General features: G+C 38.1%; 1 protein-coding gene across 1 annotated transcript; it reads right to left on the bottom strand.

Moving 5' to 3' along the window:
• Positions 1 to 494: 494 nt before the first annotated feature.
• NEIL3 (nei like DNA glycosylase 3) lies at positions 495 to 23,897 on the bottom strand (the record flags this gene model as incomplete). Its single annotated transcript, XM_081998846.1, has 10 exons — positions 23,439 to 23,897; positions 20,098 to 20,213; positions 14,763 to 14,897; positions 13,472 to 13,685; positions 12,218 to 12,292; positions 9,452 to 9,618; positions 6,234 to 6,403; positions 3,532 to 3,934; positions 1,510 to 1,684; positions 495 to 671 (listed from the first exon to the last, which is right to left on the bottom strand). Exons 1-10 carry the CDS (start codon positions 23,553 to 23,555, stop codon positions 495 to 497), a joined length of 1,749 nt encoding a protein of 582 aa, XP_081854972.1. The 5' UTR covers positions 23,556 to 23,897.
• Positions 23,898 to 25,063: the final 1,166 nt, after the last annotated feature.

The raw sequence follows: 25,063 nt of genomic DNA, 5'->3' as shown, positions 1-25,063 counted from the left end.
TTCATTTTAAGCTCTGAGAAAATAAAGCATGAAGTGGTATTAAACAAAGTATATTGACTTTTTATTCACTTTTATTAAATACATGTTTACATTTATGAAAAAGTCTACAAATTTAAAATACTAATTTACTTTAATTTATCCATTCTATAAATCACATATGCTTGAAAGTATGCAGTGCTGTCAAACTTCAGGGACATTTACATGAAAAGACGACAACAGTTCAATTTTTTAATTAGAAATATAACAGTATGTCACAATATATTGCAAGCTAGATGTTTATTTCAAAATAGTATGCAGCATACAAGCAGTGTGTAATTTTTATAGGACTATGTAAAATTACTCTTTCCAAATCTGCAGTTCTTTACACTGTTGGAGCAGTTTTAGTAATTAACCAGTGAACAGGGTAAGAGACAAAACAAAAACAACACAGAAATTACTAGGAAAGTTGTAAGCACTTAAGACATCCTGGATAACAGAAAACATGAAGATCAACATCAAGGAATAACCTGCATACCTGGCCCATTTTCTGCCCATTGGAAAAAGCCACACTCTTTTTCTTTCCCAAGAGGGCACACAAAAAAGTTCTTTCCGTTATTGGGACCAATCTTCAACACAGTCTTCATAACACATCGCTTGCCATGGTTACAAAATGGAAAGTTCAAGTCAGCCCACTGCCAAAAGAAACAGGTCTGAGGCACAGTTTTAGCATGTGTGATGGCTATGAATGCCTTATTTTAAAATTGACAATAGAAACAGATCTACTGGCAAGGCCCTAGAAGACACTCTTCCTAATAATCAGTGATCACAAAAGATAATTTGATCTCTTTTGGGATCACCGATTTTAGATTTTTCTTTAACATTAATCGCAACTGCACACACTTTCACTGATATAACTTTAATTGATGTTAATATACATAGTTTTCTTCAAATTAAATCATTATAGTCATTACTGTCTTGAGTTCATCTATTAACTACCTGGTGGCAGGTGACCGAGTCAAACTCTTCTCGGTCACATACATTGTTAACAAGCAGCAATGGACACCAGTTGCAGGTAGGAAGGTCAGGTTAGGTATTAGTGCAGCAGTGGGAGCAGTTGCCCAGGCAGATTACAGAATCTTCATCCTTGGAAGTTTTAAAGATTTTGGCTAGACAGAAATACAGCTGATGTCTAGAGTTTGCCATCGTCCTTCTCCAAATAAGAGGCTGAACTACACAACTTGTACAAGTTCCTTCAAACCAGCATTTCTGCTATGCATCTGTTATACATCACACGGAAGCAGATTAAGAGCATTTGCACAACCAGGTGCTTTCTCAGCAGTGAGAGAAGTAACTAAAACTGTAAGTGTATAACTACTATTATGCTCTTAGTTTCAATTCAGTATGCAGAAGTATTTAGTTACCTCTAAATGGATCATATCTGTTCACAATTACAGATTACTTGTAAAGGAGGGCAAGGAGGCTGCAAGAACAGCATTTATCAGAAAACAGGCTCTGCAGTCTTATACATACGTGAAAGTAGTCACACCGAGTTTCTCTGGGTAGAGGACACCTGTAAAACTGCCTGCCCTTGTTTTCTCCGTCCTTTCTCACAACTCCGAGGCTGCAGAGACGGCTGTGTTTACTGCAGCGAGGATGGCCCACGCTTAACATACGAGTATCAGCTCTCATATTAGCTTGATGTTTGCTGTAATGACAGATTACAAAATTACTCCTGTGTAATGTTAAAGGGATTACTGACACCGCAGCCAAAGAACACTCTCCTACCATTACAATAGCTCACTCAGTGTACTTTTACACACAATGACAGACAGAGAACTTCTCTAATGCACCCTATGGTGCCTTTAAAGCTGAATGATTGCTAGTAGTGAACAGACAAGACTGTGTGCTTTTCTTGCAGGTATTGTACCAGTTTTCCCCCAGCATTAGCCCATGTTTTAAATTATTTCAAAGTACTCAAATTAATCTACAAAACAAAGTAAGTATTACCACTGCTATTATACTGCCCACCCCACATGCCAACATATTCTAAAGGAGTATTCTGCTCTCAGTGGGAAAAAGACCAATACTAAGTAATTACTCCAGGTTGAAAGTATTTGTATGCTTCACAGAACAGACTCCCACCCTCTTTACTAAAAAGTTACAGTAATGCTCCAAATCACAATCAGACAAGAAGTAATCCAGCTGAAGAGAGAGAACAGTGTTCTCTGAATGGGATAAAGTTTCTTTCCTTCTTCCTCATGATTGAGGCAGTTAAGAGATTATCTGAATGCAATACACAAGGCTTTATTTAAAAACAGTAACATGAAAAAGATTAATACTCTGAAATGTGTCTGTCCAATATATTTATAGAGCAGAAAAGCTGTGATGAAACCTTACTGAAAAATTTTTGTTCTTGGTAAGTTATCAGCTTTGGAATTGGACGTTCTCTTTTATGTCTGGAAGATTGCAGTGCTGCAGACTTCAGCAGTTTTCTTCTAAAACCTCATTAAACCAAACCAAACCAACAAATTTATTGTTGTTTTTTTGTTATGAAGTGTTTGGTTTTGGGGCTTTTTTTTTTTTTAAAAAACATTTAAGGTGATGACTTGCTATAACTACCTGTTATCGTGATCGATGCTGTCTCACTTCTTCTTTGCGTTCCTCTCTGTTCTCAGTTATCCTGCCTACATCCTCAGTTCTTGGTAGTCCTCCACTGAGACAGCAAGGAGAAAGTATATTCATACAGCCTAATCTGCCTAGCCAGTGAGATCCTGTTTCAAAACTGGTGTTTCAACAATGCAAGAAATAATTCTGTATTTCAGAACAGACTGACGACCAAGAATTTTGTAGCATATCATTAATATTCCACATTCACCCTGCAGAATTTACCACTGAAAGTGACATCTACCTTGCACTCCCATTACTATTGTGTATGTCTGCCCAACTTTTCCATGACAACTCTAATAGGTTCTCACATTCTCTTAACTAGGTAATGGATGTGTCTGCATAGGGCTGTGTAAATAAAAATTCAGGATGGGAACGCTGAAGTAGTAGCGTATAGGATGGGGAGGAAAGTTAAGAGAAAATAGTAGGGGAAGGTTCATCAAGGTACCTGTATAGAGCTTCATATCATGGAATAATGTTGAAAACTGCTAGCTGACAAATAATTTTAATTAGAATATATTCATTCAGCTTCTTTCCTTTTGTCATTTTTCACAATGACTTGAAGATCCCTCTAAGCAGATAGCAACTGTGCTTGATGACCTATTTAGTACTGTCCTATTCCATGGGAATAGCTGAACTATCAACAGCTGTTTTGTTAACAGCAGCACTGGCCAGATACCAAGATCAGGACTTTTCCAGTGACAGCCTAGGTCATTCAATGCCTTTGAAATCTGAGTGTAATTTCAGTTACCCAAGAATAAGTTACCTCTGGCAGAAATCCAAAGACAACAGTGTCTGAACCCAACAGCACAGTATTCCATTAATCTTCAGGGATAAAGTTGGTTTATGGGATTATAAAAATACTTGTTTACATTTTAGAATACATACCTGACTGCTATATTATATTGGTGAACAGAAGGTAGATGATCAGTTTTCTGTTTCTTCTGTATGTGTTTGAAAGCAAGAGGCTGCTGACAGGAGGCCAAAGCCATAGCAGTTACATGTGTTGAGCAATCCTTGTCTGTGCTTCCCCCAGACTGGCAGACATTGTTTTGGATTTGATTACAACTGCTTTTTGGAGCAACATACTGACAGTGTCCATCGGCTGTTTGGGTATCATTTCTCAAAGCAGCTTTGTTACCAAGATCTGTTAGAACAAGCGTTGTAGTTCCAAATGCAGCTTTCCTATTGATCTTTATTTCTGTGCTTGGTTTTCTGAAATCATTACAAGGGTACTTCATTAAGTTTATGTTAAATGCTGAAGAATCTTCAATATTCTCCCTCTTTGGAACTAAGGAAAAATAAGTTATGGGTTATAATCCATCTGTGTAGAGTGACACATCGTATTTCTGATCTGTATTCATAAGTCATCATACAGGGAGTGAAAGAGTAAATTTACCATACTGTCTTGACAGATCGCAAAAGCTGTCACAGATTAGATATACTACCAAATTTCTTAGAATACAGAAGCTCATGCACTTTTGGAGTCACATACAATATGTGTTTCAAGATAACATTACTACTGCTTGAATAGGACCAGATGTGAATAATACTCTGTAAATGAAAGCTAATGGAGAATTAATCATACAAAATTGAATTTGGCTCAAATACAGGGATTAAAATATTTAAATTTTTCAAAGTAACCTTTTATAATGTCAGCACTGGGAGATGGCAGGGTATGGTATCACCAGTAGCAATACATTATCCATATTTAAAGTATTGTTTTACTATTGCCACAAAACGCAATATTCATTTGTTTGGTTTTCTAGTGCTTTCAGGGTTCCTGTCCTTAACATTGTACACGTCCAAACTTATCGATCCCTTACTGTAAGAGTCTTCCAAAGCAAGCAGTTCAGACATTTACTTTGCATTTATTTCCTGACATGAACAACAGTATGTTTCTTCACAGAATCAGAGGCCTGCCTAGCAGGCAATAACAATTCCAAATTTAATGCCAGTTTAATAAATAAGGAGTCTGTAGGTAATCTTAAGGTCCAGCTGACAGCATTAATTCCAGGATAAATGTTAGTTGGTAAATCTGAGTCTGTGGACACATTAAAACTTTCAGGCTTCTGGCACTGATTTTGAAGGAGAATTATGCAAGATTAACCTCTGCTGGCAACAAGTATCATGTAAGGCACAAAGACATACTCTTACTGATTCTTGGCCTGAAGAAATGGACTGAAGAAATACGACTCCATTCATAAAAGGAATAACCAGAATGAAGCAATACCTTAAAAAGGCATTGGAACTTAATTTTAGAGGAACTGAGATCAGTACCACAAAGTCACTTCTTCACCAGCTGGGAATTTGGGGGCACTTTGGGGGCATGGCTCAAAGTACCATCAAAAGCTATGGGAATGTGATCTTTAATTCCTATTTCAACATATATACTTTGAGTAATGTAGTTAAATTCAGTGAACTTTTAACAACAGGTCCTGGAGCCTACATAATAACATTTATTCTTCTCAGATACAAAAAGCCTGTATATTGTTTACAAATATCTTTTCTTTCAGTTTTGCAGCACTGCAGCTAGAAAAATAAATAAATAATTTGTAGTATGCAGATTTCTGCCACTTCATTGAATAATTCATTACACTGTGAAATAAGTGGAGTATTAGTTTTTGAGGTGGAAAAGTTTCAATATGGAATTGTTATAGAATTAGCTTTATCCCTAAAAAACCACACACATGCACACCTCTAGACTTTGTTTCTTGGAACAGATGTAGCAATTCAAAATATCTTGGTGAAACAGTCTTGATCCAAATAACTTCCTGTAAATCTCTCCACAGAGTCATTTACTCACTTTTTTTTTTTTTTTTTACAGAAAGTGAAAAAGAATACAAAGCTCCTCTTCACATAGGAAACAGGTCTCAGCGGAATGTCTGTCCATTACCTCACCCATCCCTTCTTAATATCTAAATTTCTATTTAGATATTTAGAAATCTGGATACATATCCAGAAATATGGAGAGAAGCTTGCATGCTACTCATTCCATCTTCCTGTCCCTTTCTAGGTCTCATTCACAGCTGCTTCTGCCCATCAGGTCTAGATAGCAGCATTGAAAGCTCCAGTAAGAAACAAACAACAAATTTAGGTAAGAAGTCCAGAATCATCCTTATTCTTAACTTGGAGGAAAAAACCTAGCCTCTGAGAAACCCGACATCCTTTTGGAAAGGGTACCAAAATATACTGCTTTTGTTCACATGAAAGAATAATTATTTTTCTGCCCTCTGGTGATTTCTGTATCAGACATATGCTACAAGCTTCTAATAATATTAAGGAGTTGAAAAAATGACATTTTGTGTCACTCCTTACCCTAATAAAAACAAAGGGTCACTGCAGAGGTATGTCTATAGAATTCCACCAGCACACAAAGCTGGAAGACAAGACCCTTTTAGGGTTTAAGACAAGACAGTTTCCATGATTGTCTGTGTAAGATTTCCCCAAAATCTGACTTTAAGTTAGCTGAAGTTATATAAATACGATTCACAGTGAGACATTTCTACAGTTCTATAGTTCTAAAAACTGCATCAAAACTACAATCCTCCTCCCTTTCCCAGTAGAGGTTGCAGACAACCTTTCAATACCTTTAGGCCTTGAAGTCAAACAGGCATCACAAATTTCAGCAGAAGGCTTGTTTATTAGGGTACAGCACATACACGTCCACTCCTCTTCAGATTTCTGAGCTACATGTTCATTAGAACATGACCCCCTGCCATATGCCCAGCCAATTAGGCTATTTCTAGTTGGCAGTTTGCTGTGAAACAAAAGAATGATGTTAGTCTTTTGTGACGTTTCTTCTACAAATTGCCTTACACCACTACCACTATGTGCAGGGAGGCACAGGGCTAGAGAACAAGTAGTACACAGTGTTATGCCTGCCTATGGTAACTTGGGCAGCATGTCATGGTTCAAGTTTGACTTTTTTTTTTTTCTCTTTTATTTACCTCAAGGACAAATCTTTCCTGATGCTGCAGAAGTAATACAAAGAAAAACATTTAAATGAAAATAGACAGAAAGTTAATAATTAACTGATGTACTCTCCAGCACAATGCCCCAGCCTCTCTCAAATTCCCTACCATTTTCAAGTACTGCAGCAAGAAACTTGGCGAGAAAGGGAGACTGCTTCACTACTTTTCCCCAGACCCTTGTACAGAACACTTACTAACAAATGCATTACTGGACAAAGAACTGTTCAGAGGCTGAACTACAGAAAGTCACACAATCTAGCAAGCAAATGTTTCTTCTCTCATTTAGATGGTACCTATTTGGCCACTTTGTTATCATAACAGCCAAGAGAACTGAAAACCTTGACAGAAAGTCTTTCTTGTATGTCACCATTTGCTGGTAAACCTTTTAACATTTAGGAGCCTCTTCAGAATTAAGCATTTTCTTTTTCCTCTCTCTCTCTTTTTTTTTTTTAAGTGTGTTTTTTAACTCCTCATCAGAAAGAATTCAGGAATGTCCTGGCTGTGACTGGTGACACAAATCAGTACTGCCCACACCTCTACAGATTTAATTTCATTCAATTTCCTGTAAATTATAATACCTCCTATGTTGATTCACTGATTTAGAATCATAGTTAATATTTTACAGTCACTGCTTGTTACCAAGGACTAACTTTGTCATAGTACCTGAACATTGTTAGCATTAAACGTAACTTGGAGTGTTCAGTAAGATACGTATGTAAATTTAAGTACTATGGTTGATAAGTCATCAAGCATTTTTCTCCATAGTTTTTGTGGAATTATGTACTTTTTGGAGACTTTCTTTTTAATCGTAAGAATTTAAGCACTTAATGTAAATGCTGTACTTGAGAACTGTTGTGACACTCCTTAGACCTATCACTTATTCTGTAATTATCACTCTCCTTAACAGGCTAGATTTCTAAGATAATGGTAGGGGTATCTACTACCTACCACATCCCTTCCACAACAGGAAAACTAAGGAGGATAATGAGAACTGCTGACATACCAGAGTTCTTGTGCTGTCAAGAGGTAGAACACACATTACAGTAGTATTCACCAAAATACTGTGGCTAAATAACAAAACAGCCAAACTGGAAGTGTTAAAAATGGGTATTTTCACATTATTAGATCAGTTGCGCTACTCAGCTATCAAAGATGCATTCCTAGACTGAATATATTCAGTGTGTCATGTTTTGGAGCTTATTTCCACGTCATGCCGTTCCACCACTCCTCCCCATTTTGGAACCTGAAATATTGGGGGAAAAGTATATTTTTAAGATTCAAGGTACATTTGAATTTGATGAGGTAAGCTTATAATGGGTATTTTCTCAATTTTCTCAGTTGAGCAAAATCATAAGCTACTTAACTTGACCCAAGAGCCACTGGGTTAAATTCTACCATTTATGATCTATAGCAAGTCAGTCTGATCACATGGGGTCCTTTCAGTCTTCAAACGCGAAAAGCTTAGAATGGCAGATAAACCACTAGAGCTACACACACTTTTATGTGGTAACAGTTACTGCATAACAGAAAACAGAGCAATAGGACACAAAGACCTGACCATTAGGATGAGGACAGCACAAGAAACAATCTTTTTATTTTATAGCTACCATTACCATGTTTTTCACTGAAATATACCACTGTTTAATTATTTGTTTTTTAAAAACAAACAAAAACCCAAACAACTACTTGTTCTAGAAAGAAAGATATTTTTTCCTTCCATCACTTCTTATTTATCTGACTCAACAGAACATTGTTGTCTTCCTACCCTTCTGCAAAACATTTCTTATTATTACTTTCTGAAAATACAGCAGATTGGGGTTATCAGTGTGTGAAATATTTATCTTGCATATCGGAATTTTCTATATTTGATCTGTATTCAAAGGTGATTTTTAAGCTTTAACCAAAATCCCTTCACCCATACGAATCTTGAAAGAAGGTTGGAGGTGGGAGAGGGATTTGTGTGTTCTGTAAATCTTATCTAAAAAAAAATAAATATATACACACACACACTAATGAAGGCAAAGTTTGCCAAGCGAAGCGGTATCTTTTATTAGATTGACAGAGCTCAGTATAAAAAGGCAAGATTCTGAAACCTCAGATGAAAATTTTCAATAATACCTTAGGTATGTAAGAGTCTGAAGCAAGTGCTTTTGGAACTTTTACCTTTTGACCCTTTGTGATATCAAATGCATTTTGTGCTTTGCTAAAATAAAAGGAGGAAAGCTACTGCTAGCACATTTTATGTGGAACTGAAAGTGTCTCTGTGGCACACCTGTAGTAAAAACTTTCCAAATCCAATGAGGAGGAAGAAAAAAAAAAGTCCTAAGCCCTACAATATTTGCTGCACTTTGAATTTACTTAAGTTTTAGTTATCCTCAGTGTAACTCTACAGGCAGAACAAAATTGCATAGATGCACGGCTGTCTAGATATTCCAGGACTGACAGGGCTATCCTGTGAAAAGAACGAGACACAAATTCCTACCTTCCTTATGCCATTCAACTCAGCTGTGTGTAAACATCCAAAACTATTATAACCATAACAGCAAGACAGACAATTCTTCCAGAAGCAGTGAATAATACTGAGTACTCAGAATTGTTTTATAATTCCTATATTTGATTAGAGTATTGATTAGCTATTTTGTAACAGACTGGGCCTTTGAAAGAAATCAAAGCTTTTAACCATTTTTAAATACCAATGGCCAAAACATTTTTCTTTCATAAAGTCAAGTGAATTTAGATATAAAATGCATAAGGATCCATTCTATTTGAGAAGTGATGTCCCCTTACTCTAACAGTACTTTGATCCGTAAAGAGTTACAAGGTTACCATCATACCTAACATTGACAAGCTGGGGATCTGCCTTTTGACACTGAGAGCAGAAGTATGTCATCCTGTTGTTCTCTCCTAAACGACACACAGTGATCTTCCCATTGCACTGACCACAGGCTGAGCGCTTGTATACTTTGTAGTGTTTGTAGAGTGGAGACCCACTTTTGCGGCACTAAAACAGAACATGTTTAAAACCCAAGTTAGAGACCCAGTATAAATTTTATGCCAGTCCTTCTACAGTTCAGCTGAAGCTAAAACAAAAAACCCTACATAAACTGACAGCTCAATGACTACATAAAGATATTTAAGGCATACTCATAAGGGCTATCATCTGTATTTCATATTCTTTATGAAAAGAATTGACTTTAAATCAGATATAAGTGTCTGGAGTTCTCCACATAATGCAATAAAAGACAAAAGACACAAAAAAACCCAAAACATACTAGTATGGTGCAAGCAAATATATGCTAGGGATGCCCTAAGTTCAGCTGGACCGACTAGCTCTGATTCAGTACCAGTCATCTTTGACCTGGGACCTGCAGGAGTGTTCTTAACAAGCTGAAGAGCTCCAATCAATGCAGCATAGAAAAAACAAAACCACAACAAAACAAACATAAAACAAACAAAAAAAATCATCATCTTCCCTCACCCCAAATAGAATCAAAAACACACCGCAGAGCCAGCTCAGACCTGACACTACAATCTGGGTTAATCAACCTTCCCAAAACCTAAAGAACTGAGCAGAAATATTCCAGAGATTCTGTAGGAGTCGGGTAGCGCCCAGTAAAATTGCTCAGCTTCATCTTAGCACTGGACATGCTAGACAAGCTGGCTCGTGAAAAGCCACTTGGCACTATGGCAAGCTCCCCAGATCCTGGCAGAAAGTCACATTAAATTAAGTACAGTACAAGCCCAAAGGGCACAGTGACCTAAAGAGCCCCCAGTGGGCTGGCAAGCAGACACATTTCATGGGACAATTCACATGAAGTCAGCACACACATACCCCAGCTAAAACTGGCAGAAAAACAAAACACAAGAAAAGCCCAGTAGAGGTGCAGCCAACTCTGCAGAGCCACACGAGTTTCCACACTACAACCACAGTTCCTTGAGCACAATTCAAATGATACTACAGCTGGCCCAGCAATACCAGCCCAGCTCTGGCAGGGTTCAATAGCTCTAGCTCTGTAATGCATGAAGACCCTTGGAGTCCTCCCAAAATACAGGTGTTTGAGCACAGCATATTTGCTTCTGCTGTGCTCTTACTCACCAGCCTTGCTGAATGACAATACTTTTGCCAGTACAATCTAGTAATTCAGTCAGAAGGAATTACTAATACATATGTGCAGGAATATTCACAAGCAGTTTGCTTTCTCCTCAATATTTCTCCTCAAAGTTTACAGTCAGTTTCTTATTACTAGTTTCCTTCCATCCACGTATTTAAAAACCAAACAAAAGCAACAGCTTTTTACACAAACAAGATTCCTCATCTTTGCTTCTCTAAGGTGTTACTACAAATGATATAGTACGATTACTATAAACATTCTATAATGGTCTAAAAAAACAATCAGCCACTACTCCTCTTATTAACCTATCTTCTTTATGTTTTTATCTTAAAAAGACAGGCAGGGGGCCTAGCTTTCATTTAAAAGCATTTGACTGATGAATACTTGCTAAGTATGGATTACAACAGTTTTGAGAATGGCTACACTGAGCTACAGAAAGTTTAACTTTTTTGTTTATTGGCAGTCTAAAAGCCCAAGACACATTTAAATCTCCTAGTATTACAGTTATTGCAGAACTGGATGCTATCTCTTTAGTGGTAGACTTCACTATGAACTTTAGAGAATTAAAAGATTTCTCTAGCCAACAGACTACACTACTCTTCAGTGGGTTGGGGGAAAGCAGACATTTAAGAAGACTATTAAATTTCATTTTTAGTCTTTATGATTGAAAGGTGTTATTAGGAAAGTTAGGTGCCCTCCTCCTAGCCTATCAAAACAAAAAAGGATTTTTAGCAGCACTAGCTCCTTGCCTTTCATGGATACCAAGAGAAACAGGCAAGAATTTCACTGCTGTTGTTCATTTCTCTGCATGCAGCTTGAAGAAGAAAAACATACAAGAATTAGGTCAAATTCTCTCTTTTCCTATTTTGGAAAGTTAAAGAGCAACCAGGAATTATAGAGTTTATAGGGCAAGAAATGAAATCCTGCTAAAGCTGTGTCAGTAGGGAAAAGCTAGAATTTATTTCACTTTAGCAACCAAAAAAGTTGTTTCAGGAAGAAATAAACCCACTTGTTAGAAGTTAGAATCTATATAGTCAAATAAATATACTTGCTATTTCAAGTTTCATAAGGGAAGCCACATGAAATACCTTCAGACTTCCCTGGGACAATCTCTAATTCCCAGTTTGAAGAGTGACCTTTATGTTACCTTACCTAGAAGTGTGTGCTTAACCTACATCAATTTGACCTGTTCAGAGTGATGTTGTAACACATGCACAGCAAAACTATACTGGCCCTCAGGCAGTATCTGTCAAACTCTTCTGCTCCAACTGGGCCAAGCTGTGCATATTCTTACAGTCTGTCTAGACTCCCCCACCCTCCCATTGTTTGACAATTCACAATTAATAAACAGCACACAATCCAACATTCCTATTAATGGAAACACTTGTCCTGTTGCCTTTTTTTTTTTTTTTTAAACACTAGACTATCACATACAGCTAACATGCCAGAGACAAGTTTTGGAGGTTTCTCAAAAACATGTGCCAATACCTTATAAAATAGCAGGGTGAAATCACGTGTCATTTTCACCAAGTGACGTACATGCTCATCTGTCAGTTGGGAAACCTGTAAGACAGACAACAATGATTTTCAGAGTATTACAATACTAAGGGACAACAGCAGAAAGACTTGTAATGCAGGGGCACTTTGAACACCTTCAGCTGATGTGGATTGCTTCCTGTTATAATTCTCTGACTTCACATTCTCTCTCTCTCTCTCAATAAAACAGTATGTTTTCACATACTGTACTACATCAACTCACTGTGTGAATACCAGTGTACTTTGCCTCATCTGCACAAAAAATGTCAGTTGTCTTCCTCTATATTGACCGAAGAGTTCCTGATGACAGAAATCATGTCGAGTTAACAACTCTTGGTTCCCTCTTCATTTCCTCATGGATTATGATATGACCTATCTATCAGACGCTCTTTCCTGTGAGAGATCTTCAGGAAGAATACTTAAGCCAAAGGCATCACAATTAGAGAGACATATCAAGCAAAAAAGATTTCAGTTCTTTACAAAAATGTAAGTCACATTTTTCTTTCCTCTGCCAGCTCACATTGCAGATAAAATGAAAATCCAGACCGAACCTATGAAGAATGTTCATAAATACTATGTTTAAAAAACCTTTCAGTTACTATCTTCACCAGCTTTCCTTTACATTCTATGTAATCTCAATCTGTTTTGCAAACATCAGACTTCTTTTCAAACGAAGTTTGGAGACGCATGCTTGAGGATCTTAACCAAAAAAAGTATGGTAATCAATGGTAGAAACGCAAATGATGCCAGCTGGCAGGGCAGAAAAGTGGAAGAAGCAGCTGCAAAAATAATCAACTCTACCACATAAGCCATTTTGGGTAGTAACTGAACAAACAAAACCTAAACACTTTTCACTTTATTTATAGGCTGACAATTTAATGGTAGCACAACAGGATGCCAAAGTCAGGATTTGAAAGTTAAACGAATTCCCTACTAATGAGAGGTTTCAAATGGTAAGACAGAAGGCTTAGCCCCACAAAATATGTCCACTGTCTGAGGCAGAAGTAGCAGCAACAGGTTCCAAGAAATGCCATGACAAATATCTCCAGTTATAATGATAAAACATTAATTTAGTGTCTTAGAATAACTTAAGACATGACAGATGATAAAACAAAGGTAAGAAGATGACAAAATGTTATATAAACATGTATTTACATTCTTAATACTTTGGTGTCATTAAAAACAATCTTGAGACATTTCACCCACCTTAACAGCTGGATAAATACCACTGTCAAACAGTGCTTCATTTTTTATGATATTTCCCACTCCAGGTAATACTGCTTGATCCAGCAATACATCACACAACATGCGGGTTCTCTGCCGCTTAATCTCACTTTCTGCTCTCGAGAAGCTAAACTTTGGAGAACACACATCCAAGCTTTCCATCATGCTCACTTTCCGCTCACACTCAGCTGCGTTTCTGGAACAGAAAAATACATTAAGATTTATTCTTATTTTAATTATGTGCTTATTTTATTTTATTTTAATAATGTAGCAGTATGGTTAAAAACAACACATGAAAGTATAATAGAACATTATAGGCAGATAAGAGAAACCACGAAAATACCAGTGACAGGAAGAGGCACAGAAATTACATTAACTACCCCTCCCAAGAGCAGGTCAGTGATACATGCATGGAACTTGCATCTGGTCCAACAGAGAAGAAATTATCCTCACTTTGTTCATATTAGTTTGAAAAATAATTGCCAGGTCCTTACTTTAAAAACTACTTCCAATACAGAAAGACCATGTGTTTGGACCATCAAACATAACTAACTGTATGGTTACATGGTCCAGTAGTTACAACATGACAATAAAAGATACATTTTCTTAAACCTTGATTTTGTTAAGTTAAGCATAATTGTTTGCATGTAGTACAAGTACAAAAAGTCTCAGGCTTACATACGCTTTTATGTTTTGTAATATTAAATATGTATATATGTTACTCAAATTTACATGCTCCTTTACACCCAAGAGCCTCAAATGCTTTAAAATGAGGCTTGCTATGTTATTTTTATTAGAAGTACAATGCTGATGGACAAAAACATCTGCTTAATGTCAGTTAGAACAATTATACCAATTTGCTTCCAAAACCAAAAATAAAAACACAACCTTGGGAGCATAAAAATTTGAAACCCATAATAATCACAGGTCCTTATTCTTGATAAGGAAGTGAGACTTGCGTGGAAATTACAGGAGCAATGGGGTTCAGCATTCAGATCTAAGGACAGAATTAAATCCAACTGTCATTCCCAGTCTTGACACTATGTAATGAGACTATGCCATAGAACTACTTTAACTGTATGTAAAATTTGATGCAAAAATAACAAAATTAAATTACCATAGCAACAAATATGATGTATTTAGAAAGTTTTGTTTCTTTATGTCTACGTGGCATCCAAGCACTTAACAACTTGTCTGTGACTTTTCGCTATGTTCTTAAAAGAATGATAGAAATAAATCAAGCTGTGTTTAATTTAGTTAGTTTCTGCTTTACCTATACTCTACTGTCACTTCAAAAAAACAAACAGTATCCTCTGTAAGCTGTATCTCCAAAACTGGTAGTGCTCCGTTTCTGTCTTTGTGTCCATCAGGATTAATGCGCATGGAACCATTCATACCAAAGTGAATCCTCGGAGAGAAAGAAAGTTCTTATGGGTATTTTACAATTATTGTATTTTACATTACAATGTTTCCAAGCATTACACTAGTCTATTTTTTGAAGTTATGAACTATTCTTACCTAACCAAGTCAGTATGCATGTACATTAATTCTAGTCATTTAAGAGTAACATGGCAACAAACTACTTGCTTACACAGTGCTCAATTCCCAGAGAAATACCTTCCCCAAGTCAAAACCGCTTCAAAACACATCAGTCTTCCAGTGGTTTTCATAATTCATTATACAGAACTCAAATCTGATCATTAAGTAACACACTTTTCTGGTGTATCGCACTTAGAATTTTTTCACTTGACACACTGGTCTTGCAACATAGGTCCTTAAGTCCTCAGGGAGGCTGAAAGAAATGATGCTACTTTACCAGAAAATTTTCCATTAAATCAGGCAGAAGTAACCTGGCATGAAAGCAAAGATTTCAGCCCCCATATTGCCAACACTGTTATCATATCAAAGCTACTTCCAATAACACCATAAACAAAGTAATTAACATCTACCATATGTTGTTTTCTGCTTTTCTTTGCCTACAACCAAGGCAAAACCTGCAGGTCAATTAAAAATTAATAAAAGAAGTAAACTGAAAAATGCACAGATGGCAAAGGAGTAGAACAGACTCTTTCAAGCATTCCTTTTACAGATCACTAATGGTTTAAGAAGTCTTACATTTTATGATATATTCTACTGGGAGCTAGTATATTTGAGCAAGTATACTTGCGTCCTACTTCTATGCATTGTACATTAGAAAAGGTAGATTATTTTGTAGCTACAAAAAGATTTAACAGATTAAACTATGCAAATGACAAAAGAAACACAACATCAGACGTGTATTTCCTTTTAAACCCTCTTTGTTGCATTTCAGGAAGGATAGGCATTTCAAATATTTACAAATAGGTTAAAACAACATTTCATTAAGCATAGTCTTAAAGTCCACTTTTTATGTAACTTCCTCACAGCACTTATTCATTAACTTTTTTCAATTTTTAAAAACCTGTGTCTTTCCAAAACTCTCTTCTTACAAGTCAGTTCAGGTGATATTGTTGTTTCAGCCACTTTTGTTTTCAATAGACATTTCCAATTCTCAAATGCCATGAATAGTACTGCACAGGCTTAACTAGTCAAATTTCTTTTTAAACCAAACACTTGCATCTTGCTACCAAATGGTAATGCAGTAAATGCTTTCAGAAAGTTCTTTTTAATGAAACAGCATTCATGTTAATAGCTGATGGTTTCATTTGCCAAGCTCCAGTATACTGTTTAAAAGAAGCATGAAGAATCACAACTATTAGCTACCTTAGTCATTTGTCAGTTTATGACTAGAAAAAATAATTGAGTCATTGCTACATATTTACATTCAAAAGCCTTAAGAAATTTACAAAATTTCACTCCAATGTGAATGTTTCATTATCTTTGATGTCCTGAAACAGGGCGAAATGGAAATCTTCTCATTTTAATTACGAATAGAAACCTAGGATCTGTTATTCAATGATAGCTTGTAGTAAAGAGTTGATTTTTTGTTGTTTTAAAGTAAAAAGGTGAGGTTTTAGAATTATTTACTGCTACATAATATTGTAAGAATCTGCTTCTACCTCAGGAGTCTGGAGCACGTGTCTTACGAGGAGCGGCTGAGGGAACTGGGGTTGTTCAGTCTGGAGAAGAGGAGGCTGAGGGGAGACCTTATCGCTCTCTACAACTACCTGAAAGGGGGTTGTGGCGAGGTGGGTGTTGGTCTTCTCCCAAGTAACTAGTGATGGGATGAGAAGAAATGGCTTCAAGTTGTGCCAGGGGAGGTTTAGACTAGATATCAGGAAAAACTTCTTTACAGAGAGAGTGGTCAAACATTGGAACAGGCTGCCCAGGGAGGTGGTGGAGTCACCATCTCTGGAAGTGTTCAAAAAACATGTGGACATTGCACTTCAGGACATGGTTTAGTGGGCATGGTGGTGTTGGGTTGATGGTTGGACTTGATGATCTTAGAGGTCTTTTCAACCTTAATGATTCTGTGAAAACATTTTTCCCCATAAAAATAAAAGATTAGTAGCAGCACAGTCAAATTATTATGTAGAGATGTAAAAAAACAGCAACAGTTCACATTATCAAGTTCTGAGGGCCAAGACATAATTTCCAGTCAAGACAGTGGATGTCTTTCTTTAAGGGATTTGGACTCAAGAATTCCCTTTCCTAAGAATATTTTTGTCTGTTTTCACTTATGCAAAAATATATGTGCATTATCAATTTTCAGAAACTTTTCTAAATCATTTATCACTCCAAATTTACATTAATAGCACACTACAGAAACTAAACACAGGACAACCTCTCTCACATAACTGTATCATTTCCATGGCAAAACATGCAGTCCATGCAAGTCTCTCCTGCACAACTTGCAAGTATCAGAGAATTTTTTCAACTGTAATTGATTATTTAAGTGACTTTCAAGGCAAAATTGAGAAGAAAAATATCCTCAGATTTTTCAAAAAACCCTTGACTTTCTTCAGTGACTTCAATGTTCTTGTTTAAATGGACATCAAGAAGTAGAAGTACTATTTTTTTCAGAAGGTGTCATTGCTTATTTGTACTCCTAAAAAAAAGGAAGCTTCTACTGCCCACCATATATTGCAAATATAATGAACTGAACTTTGTTTGCTAATTGCTATCCACAACATGGCAACGCTTCAGAGAAGTATCATCCTTATTTGCAAGTCAGCAAGCAGTAGCCAAACTGTACGAAACAATTTCATGGCCAGGTTGTCTTCTCCCACCACACAGTCATTCCCCCCTTAAGAAAATCCAGGATCATAAAATGAGTTAACTACCCTTCATGGCCCAGTCTTTCACAAGACATGTCTGACTAACATTATTCCAGCATGACTAGCAGCTTTAATCTTAGCAGAAAAGAAAAGCTGGTTTTGTTATGTTGAGAAACTATGTATAGATACAGAATCTGTCCATCAGTAACCCTCCTTGTGACAAGAAAGTCCTATATTTGACTTTGGCGTATTCCTTATTGCCTCTCCCAGTAAGAATCCTGGCAACCAATCTTAGACTGCTGTAAGATGCAAGCCTCTGCTGAAGCCTTCCTCTACCTCCCCTCAACATCTTTAAGATACATAACATACATTTTTAAAACAAGAGAATGAAGATCTTCATTATCTCATAATAAGTAACTTCTGCCTTCGGTGCAGAGGATGCCTTTCCTATACATAACACCCACAATGTTTCCAATCAAATAAGTGACATGACTAAAGAGACTTCTTAAATACAGTTTCTACAGCTACAATAACAGTTGAATTGATGAGACGTTTAAACTCATTGTTAAACAATAACTGAAGGTTCTTTTCATTCAGTACAGTAAGTTAGTCCATTTGCTAGAAAGCCTTTTCAGGGTCAAAGGATTAGATTTTCCATACTAGAACTTAGCCACGTTTTCTTTCTCTCTGAAGAGAACTTCTGCAAAATGCTTACTTAACATTCCTTAGTAATAGTTCATTATTCTCTTCTGATAATGTAATTCAGTGTGTTGAAACAATGTTTTCTTATCGTATAATTTACTCCTTTGCTTATCCAATCAATTTGTAATACATATAATAGTAATTTTAAAAAAGACTAACATCTGTATCAGTTACCTCCCCTGCCTTTTTTTAATCTTCCTTTATAACTGACTTATGTTAAAAACTGCTTTTTCTTCTCTGTTTCTGTTTAATAAAGCACAATACAAAGGAGGAGAAACTGATTAGGACCACAATCCTATCCTTCACAAACATGGGCAGCTTTAAACACATATCTATTAGTTACTCGTATGATTGTCATGTAAAGATTGATATGTGCTCCTAAGACTAGTTGCATTTATCTAGCACTAGGAGAAACAAGCATATAGCACTATATCTGATAACCAGCAGGCCCCTGCTACCAAAGATCAAGCTACACATCATCCCAGGTAACTACTAATGTATCACTACATTTACTTATCCAGCATGCAACCACTGTAAACTGTTGTACTCGCAGCCAAGCATTTTCAGTTCTATCTCCCTCCTGTAACAGCAGTGCCACTGGCAAAATATTATGTCACAGAATTGTAAGGTATTTGTTGATATTATCAGTTTTAAATGAGCAAAAAACATGACCTTACACCTGTGTTCAAAATCAGTCACTAGGTGACAAAGACTACGATGCATGTAGAAGTGATGTTGTTCCGCTTTTAAAGATTTAGAAAAATTAGAATTATCTTGCAAGTAAAAGGGTAAAAGAAAAGTATTAAATGCAAGCCTGACCTATTAAATATAAGGGCCTTACTTCTGTATTCTATACTAATTATCATAAAGAATAAGAGGGGATTTTTTAATAATCCATTACACTGTGCATTTGGTTAGATTTATTTTTAGTTGATTTTGCAGTACAGAAGCATGTTGAACAAGAAAAAGTAAACTAGATTCCAAGTACAACCTTGGTGGCTAGTACAAGATGTCCAAGGGGTTAAAGCATATGACAAAATCCTAAACATGCCAACAAGCCGCCCAATACAAGCTCTGCAAAACATGAACAGACAATGGTTTGGCAGTTTTATCATTTGTCTAGGAGATCCGGTTTCACTAGAAAATTAAGAGTTACATTTATGATACCCAAACCATTCACCTGCCAAATTTCAAACCATAGTTCCAAACCAAGTTGTTAATATTGTTTAAAGAAAGAAAGACAGCATAAATGTATACACAGAATATTTTAAGTTTAGCAATTTTTTCACATGAATTTATTATCAGAGCAATTAAATCATTAAAAATTAAGTACAGAATTTCAGTCTAAATTTCTTAAGGAAAATTAAGAGAATTTGCAAGCACAGTTTGTAGTGGAAGACATTAAGTAACTGTAACCGCATGCACTTTTCTGAGATTTGTCTCTAGAAAATGCAATTTCCTGCTTGAAACAAAGTGTTTCAAGGAATAATTGTCCTTTTCAGATACCTTTACATGGATTCTTAGACTAAGAATAACGCAGTAAATTATCTGAAAATGTGACTATATCCAGTATTTCCAGCATTGCAGAGAGGCTGCTGAGAAGCTGGTAACACTAACTTCCAAACCTCTGAAACAGACATTAGCAAGAACAAGATGACCCCCGAATACACACAGCCTGAACGCATAGGAAGCCTTTTTCTTGCCTCTTACCTCAAAGATTTCTGATCAAAATACATAAAAAGTTCCTTTCCCAATGTCTCCACACCCCTGTAAACATGTCCAACAAGGAAATTGTGAGCAGAAGCTCTTTTCTCACTTGTGGCAGTCTGAAAATAAGTACACACACACATACACACAAAGATTAAAACAGAATTTATACTACTTTGATTCTCGCATAAGTACACTTTCAGCAAGTAGCTATATGAACTATTTTCCAACTTGGACAACATTAAACCTTTTCTCCTTAAGCAGCTCTACCAAAACCAATGAGACTATTAACCCAGGAAGCAGACAGTCACTATTGCTATCATAACTTAGCTCACACTTTTCCAAACTGAAACAATACATCTTTTTTATCAGGGTATTTTATGCCTTTTCCTTCAAGTCATGAATTTACAATAAGAGTTTCAGGCTGATGTAAACTAAACAGGTATAGTTTGAATATTAAAAACTTGTCAGAGCGTCAATTCATCCTCCAAATGCCTCTTGCTGGAGTTTCTACCCATGCTGATAATACGCTTTCAGTGTTTCACATGGTGTATTACAGAAAAGCCTCCACTGAGCCCACAGAGATATTATTCTCTTCCTACTAGTTTAAAGTCTAATCTCAGATGATGTTGAACAGCAGGTTGGGCACTACTCGAGGACAAGCAAAAAATAATTGTGAGATCGAAGCAATAATCTTTTCTTGCTTAGTACATGAAACTCCACTGGAATGATAAGAAGGGACCTCTACAGGTTATCTGATCCAAACACCTGCTCAGAGCAGGACTGACTTAGGTCAGGCAGCCCAGGGCCTTGTCTAGTCAACTGCAGAGTAGCTCCAGGGATGGAGACTCCCATCTGTCTGGGCCCTTGTTCCAGGCCTTGACTATTGTGGTGGTGGAAAAATTTTCCTAATACCTAATCAGAATTTCTCATATTGTTGCGTGCACCTGCTGCGTTTCACCCCACCATGCACCTCTGACAGAGTCTAGTTCTGTCTCCTCCATATCCTCCTTTTAGGTAACCCAAAAGAGCAAGAAAAACCCAGTTCTGTCAGCTTCTTGTGCATCACATGCTTCAGCCTGCTAATCACACCAGGGGACTCACTCTAGTATGTTACTATCTTTTTCCTACTGGAGAGTCAAAATCTGGACACTGGAATCCAGATGCAGCCTTGCAAGTGCTGAAGAGAGGTAAGAATCCTCAACCTGCTGGCTACGCTGTCATTTGCACACCCCAGTATGGGGCTGGCCCTCTTCCTTGGAAAGGCACACTAGTGACCTGGGCTCAGCTGGTGTAGGACCTAGGTCCTTTTTTTCTGTGGAGCCGTTTTCCATCTGACCAGTAGCCAGGCCTGTGCCAATGCATGACATGATTCTGTTCCAAGTACAGAGGACTCTGCAAGTCCTGCAAATGCTGAACTTAAGCTTCTGCCAACCCATTTTTCTCAGCCTGTAAAGGTCCCCCTGACTAGCACCTCGAGGTCCCCAGAAGGTCCATTCAGTCCCCGCTGAAACCTGCAAGCAATATATTTGCTTTTATCGGAGCCCTAACTGCAAGGCTCAGATCCATGTACCAGTACTTCAATCACAACACTCAATCGCAATGCAAATATGTATGAAAGCGATGCCAGCAAATCAGCAAGGTTTCAGCTGGTTAGTGAAATTTCAGAGCTACTCTCTATACAATCTCCCACTGTACTATCACCTTGAATTGATATATATTTAGAAGGTTTTATGGTTATTATTCTGTCAAGTAGAAAAATAAAAATATTTTTTGCATAATGTCAACAACATTTACTTCGCAAATTATCAAAATACAAAGAAAGCAAAATTTTGCCCCCACATTAACAGTTCATCCTTTCCAATAAAAGTACTGAAGTAAGCTGGTGTGCAACAAGGTTTATTTTAGTCTTAAGCCACTCAGGTTTGTTTAAACTAAAACAGAGTACAAAGTGACTGACATGGAAAACTAACTTGTTTTTTCAAAATATTTTAAGTAAAATTCATCCCACTTTGGCATCAGGCGAGCCCTTCATTATAGTACGAACTCTCTTAAACAGCGTAGTCTTCAGCAGCAGCCAAGGCTTTGGCCATGGTTAGCAGCCACTGAGAGATCTAAAAAGCCCAAGACCCTTTTGATGGTCATTTGGCAGTGAATAGAGTCTGCCTTAAGATGACCTTTACTGCACAAAAGTTATGAATGTCAATCTATTTGAGGGAATGTTGTTTCTTTTTGAAACCATAGGACTGTGACTCCTTACTCCACAAAGCTTAGTCCTGAAAGATACAAACCTATAAAGACTGATCTGTTGACTCCATATCTTAGACAGACATACCTTGAACACATTCTTCCTTAAATTGTTCTTTCATTGAAGTACTATCTTTTTGAGCCTTAATCACAAACTCTGCTACGCTGCCTTATACACACTGAAGGTGGGGAAAAATTCCCCAACTTTCTGTCTGGAGGCATCCAAGATACTCACTTGGGACATGAGCAACGCCCAATTTCTCACTGCTGAGCAAAATCAGGCATGAAAAAACCCACCCTCGCCACCTCTGTAATCCAAACCAGAGGACGGTCTCTTCACGGCTCATCAGTTAACTCTGCTTACTGACATCCCAACTTCTTCTACCAGGTCTCATGAGCCCCAGCAGAGTTTTATACTGGTGAATTATTTTATGCTGCCAAAAGGAAGGATACAAACTAGTGGAAAAATTACATACTGTGTACACTGAGACCAGATACCACATTCTTATTTAAATAGTTGGTCTAATTAAAATTATTTTTTTAAAAATAGTTATAGAAGTAAAAGCTCCCCCTCTGCAGGCCAACTTGTACCACCTTTCGCCACCACGTTTCATTCAGACTTGTGAACACTTATGAGATTATTAGAAAATTAAAATTAGGAACTGCTACTCTAATATTCCTTGTATTGTAGCTTTCCTGACACTAAACGGCATTTTAAAATCTACCGCAAGTGAACACGAGCGATTCTAAAAGCTTTTCCTCATTATTTCCCAAAGCCCCTATAGTTTCTACAGCTTCAGCACCTCTTCACACACCCGACCTGCTCGGGCTTATTTATGATGCTGACGGCAAGAATATTTTACAATTTAAAGGAAGAATAAAGACAGTATCCACAGACGACGGCGGCAGCCGGGCGACGCGAGGGGAGGCCATGTCGGCAGCACCAACCACCCCGCTCCTGCTCAGGCCCGCCTCCCCGCACCCCCGCGACTCCCGCCGGCTCCGGGAGTCAGTTCCCCGAGGAGAGGCGTACTGCCCTGCTCCGCTCCCCTCCGCCCCGCCAGCCCAGGCGTCCCTCCTCCGCCCCGGCCCCTCACCGCGCCGCCGGCTCCGGCTGGCGGGGCGCTGCCCCGCGCGCTCCGCACCGCCTGGCCCCGCCGCACCCGCGCCCGCAGCCGCTCTCCGCAGAGCGCGCAGCCCGGGCCCTCCACCATGGCCGCCCCGCGCCCGCCCGCCTCTTCCGTTCAAATCTGCCGCTCGCTTGCGGGCGGTGCTGCCGCGCCGGGGGTCGCCCCGCCTCCGCCCCGCCGCCCTGGTGAGCGCCGGACTGTCATGGCTGCTGGGGGCGCCTGCGGCCGCTGGGGAAGGTCAGGTCGAGCCTGACGGGAAGAAGCCCCGCTCTTGCCCTTAACGGCTCGGCGGGCAAGCGAGGCCCAGCCGCGGGGCTGGGGGGGCGTCCGGGGGCCGGCGGGGAGGGGCGGCCGCCGCCGGCTGGGAGGAGGCCGGAGAGGCGGGCCCGGCCTAACCCGCCTCCTGTTTCTTTTCCAGTCCCGGCCCCGCTGGTGTCTAAGACTACCTTTTGCATGGACGGGAACCTTAGTCAAAAAGCTTTGTTTTGTGAGAGCCTTCAGGGAAACACGGTATATTCTATTTACTTTGTTCTTAAGTGTGAGCTTCTAATGTGCTCAAATACCTAATTAGCTGTGTCAGGCTTCCTGCTATTGTCTGAAATACACTTGCAAGTACATCTTCTTTTAAGACTTGCTTAATGCACAATTGGAAGTTAATTTCAGCCTCAAAAAGTCAGTATTAAATAGTTTTTTGCAGTCAGTCCGAGTTTATACAAGGAAAATGCTCCTTTCCCTGCTGCATTTGAAGTAAGAATGGGTGTAATAAATTCCACAAGGTTTAAGAAAATTGACGGAACTTGCATTTGAAGGTAGAACGTTAGCCACCATTTCCTAATGTCCACCTCATGAGGCATACTCACACTGGTCAAAGTCTTTTAATTAATATTCTTTCTTATATCAACAGTCCATACCCAGTCTTTTATCTGGGTTCAATCAAAATGTGTCTTATTCCTAGAAGAATTTTTTTTTTCCCTGAAAGGAAGTGACTAAATCAGGTTTAAGTAATTATGTTTGCTGAAATAAAAATGTGAATTCAGATTTGCTACTGAAGCTAGGATATGCTACCCTTTGTTGCAAATGTATTCTTTTTTCCTTTTCACAGTGATGTTTTTGCTGTGATCATTGGAAATCGTTAGCCAGAGAATTAAGCTTACTAGTCGGACAGCAGAAATCACCAAAATGGCATGTGAAACTCAAACTGATTTTTCTGCTGCCCTTGAGTCTTACTATTCTTCCAAGGCAGTTAGAAATTGATATGTAGCTCGGGTTTCTATATTCATATGTAAGCACCTTAAAAGTACAGACAATAACAATTCCTGTTACTTGGCTATCAACTGTAATGTTTTTCATGATAAGGGATTTTATAACTGTATATTTTTCAGTAGATGGTATGTGCAGGGTGTTACAGCAGATTGGGTTTTCAATTCTACATCTAATTCTGCAGGTGCATCAGGAGCTGCAATACTAACCATTTATAAAGGTTCCTTACCCCTTTTTCCACTCATGAAAACAATGAATTTCAACTAGAAATTCTGCAGTAACACACCTTTTGCATGCACTTTCATTCCGCTAAAAGTTGAATTCCAGGTACG

This window comes from Phaethon aethereus (genome assembly GCF_964289735.1).
Source record: "Phaethon aethereus genome assembly, chromosome: 4".
Taxonomy (NCBI): domain Eukaryota; kingdom Metazoa; phylum Chordata; class Aves; order Phaethontiformes; family Phaethontidae; genus Phaethon; species Phaethon aethereus.
Note: the sequence above shows the minus strand (reverse complement) of the source record. Positions and strands in the feature narration are given on the sequence as shown.